The 1,856-nt window shown below is 40.6% G+C and overlaps 1 gene segment (V, D, J or C); it reads left to right on the top strand.

The window, feature by feature from the left end:
* The first annotated feature begins 214 nt into the window (after nucleotides 1–214).
* LOC118842020 lies at nucleotides 215–719 on the top strand. The segment is given in 2 exon segments: nucleotides 215–260; nucleotides 343–719. Coding segments are annotated over 2 exon segments (423 nt in total).
* Nucleotides 720–1,856: the final 1,137 nt, after the last annotated feature.

Genomic DNA, 1,856 nt, shown 5'->3' on the forward strand with positions numbered 1-1,856 from the left:
AACACCTAGGAGAGCTTTCTTGCTGAAGTTTGGGAAAGAGATTTCTCTCTTGGAGGAAGAAGGTGTTCTTCCTCTTTTTGAATAGAGCAAGATATTCAAATAGGGTCCCTCCCTACTGGGATGAAAAGCAGCCCCAAACCTGTCCTCACATCTCTGGGACAGAAGTTCAAGTTCCTTGTCCCTTCTGTGCTGAGGACTAACCTAGGATCTCACCATGAAATTTAGACTGAACTGGATTTTCCTTCTGAGTATTTTCCAAGGTAGTTTTATGGAGAAAGAGGGTAATATGAAATGGTGACTTAATGTGACTATTAATTTTAATGCAATGTCTCTGTGTTGCAGGTGTTCAATGTGATGTGCAGCTGGTGGAGTCTGGGGGAGATGTGAGACAACCTGGAGGTTCTCTTCGTCTCTCCTGCAAAGCTTCTGGATTTACCTTCAGCAGCTGCTACATGCATTGTGTCCACCAGGCTCCAGGGAAGGGACTGGCAAGGGTTGCAGTTATTGGTAGTAATACATATTATGCAGACTCTGTGAAAGGTCAATTCACCATCTCCAGAGATGATGGCAAGAGCATGTTACATCCACAGATGAGTTCCCTTAATACTGGGGATACAGCTTTATATTACTGTGCAAAAGACAGTGAGGAAAAGGAATGTGAGACCAAGAAACTTCCCTTGCCAGGAGGGGAGGTGCCAGTCAGTCCAGAAGGGGGCTGAGTTCATGATGCATGGAGTACAAGATGCCTAGTTCCAGTAACAGGTGTAGAGTGAATCCTAACCATTTCTATTTATGGCCTGTGTTATTTTTTTCTTCTGTCCCAGGAGAAGCAACTTTTCCAGTTGCTAGGTATCATTTTCAATGGCTCACTCTCACCCCCAACCCCACATCCTATTCAATCTGTCCTGTCAATTCTATTTTCATCAAATATATAGTACAGTCTCCCTTCTCTCCTCAGATACAGCAACCGCCCTGAGGTAGCCTCTTACCAGCTCAACCTGCACCATTACGCTAGCCTGCTGGTTGTTCTCCCAGCCCCAGTACTCTCTTTACTCCACTCCATCCTAAACTCAGCTATCAAAATTATCTTCCTAAAGCACAGACCTGACCATTTCCCCCAAATTCCAGACACTTGGTATTACCTCCAGGACAAAATATTCAATACTATTTGGCTTTTAAATCCTTCCATAGCATGGCTCCTTCCTACTTTATTCTACCTTATTCCCTTCCACACAGTCAGCAGTATAGTCATACTGACCTCCTTGTTGTTTCTTTCATAAGATATTCTATCTCTCTATTATATGTGTTTTCACTGGCTGGAATTCTCCCCATCATTCCTGCCTCCTGCCCCCCTTGCCTTCCTTCAGATCTCACCTAAAACCTCTCCCCTTTTACTTTCTGAATCTTCTCATATTCTTGTACCTTTGCACTGCATATATTTATACATATAATTTATGTATATATACACATGTAATTATTATTTTCATGTTCTCTCTCTGAATGAGACTGACCTTCTTAAAAGAGGTACTATTTTGCCTTTCTTTATATTCTCTGTACTTACCGTAGCACTGTGCCAAGCACAGAATAAATGCTTAATAAATAAATACTTGTTGCTGATTAGATCTTCTGTTCTTTTCTGAATGAGACTCTCCCATACTGCTGATGTGATTTCAATGTTATATATGTCATGAGTAAATACTCTACATTTTAACACATTATGAACAAAAATATTCATGTGAGGTAAAGCAAATTACTGATTATTAAGTTAAATTTAGCAAAAAGGTAAATTAAGTCTCATTTCTCTAAACCCGACAATATTCTATTATCAAGGATGGTAACCTGAGAATAAGATGGCT

Source organism: Trichosurus vulpecula, chromosome 3 (genome assembly GCF_011100635.1).
Source record: "Trichosurus vulpecula isolate mTriVul1 chromosome 3, mTriVul1.pri, whole genome shotgun sequence".
Lineage (NCBI taxonomy): Eukaryota > Metazoa > Chordata > Mammalia > Diprotodontia > Phalangeridae > Trichosurus > Trichosurus vulpecula.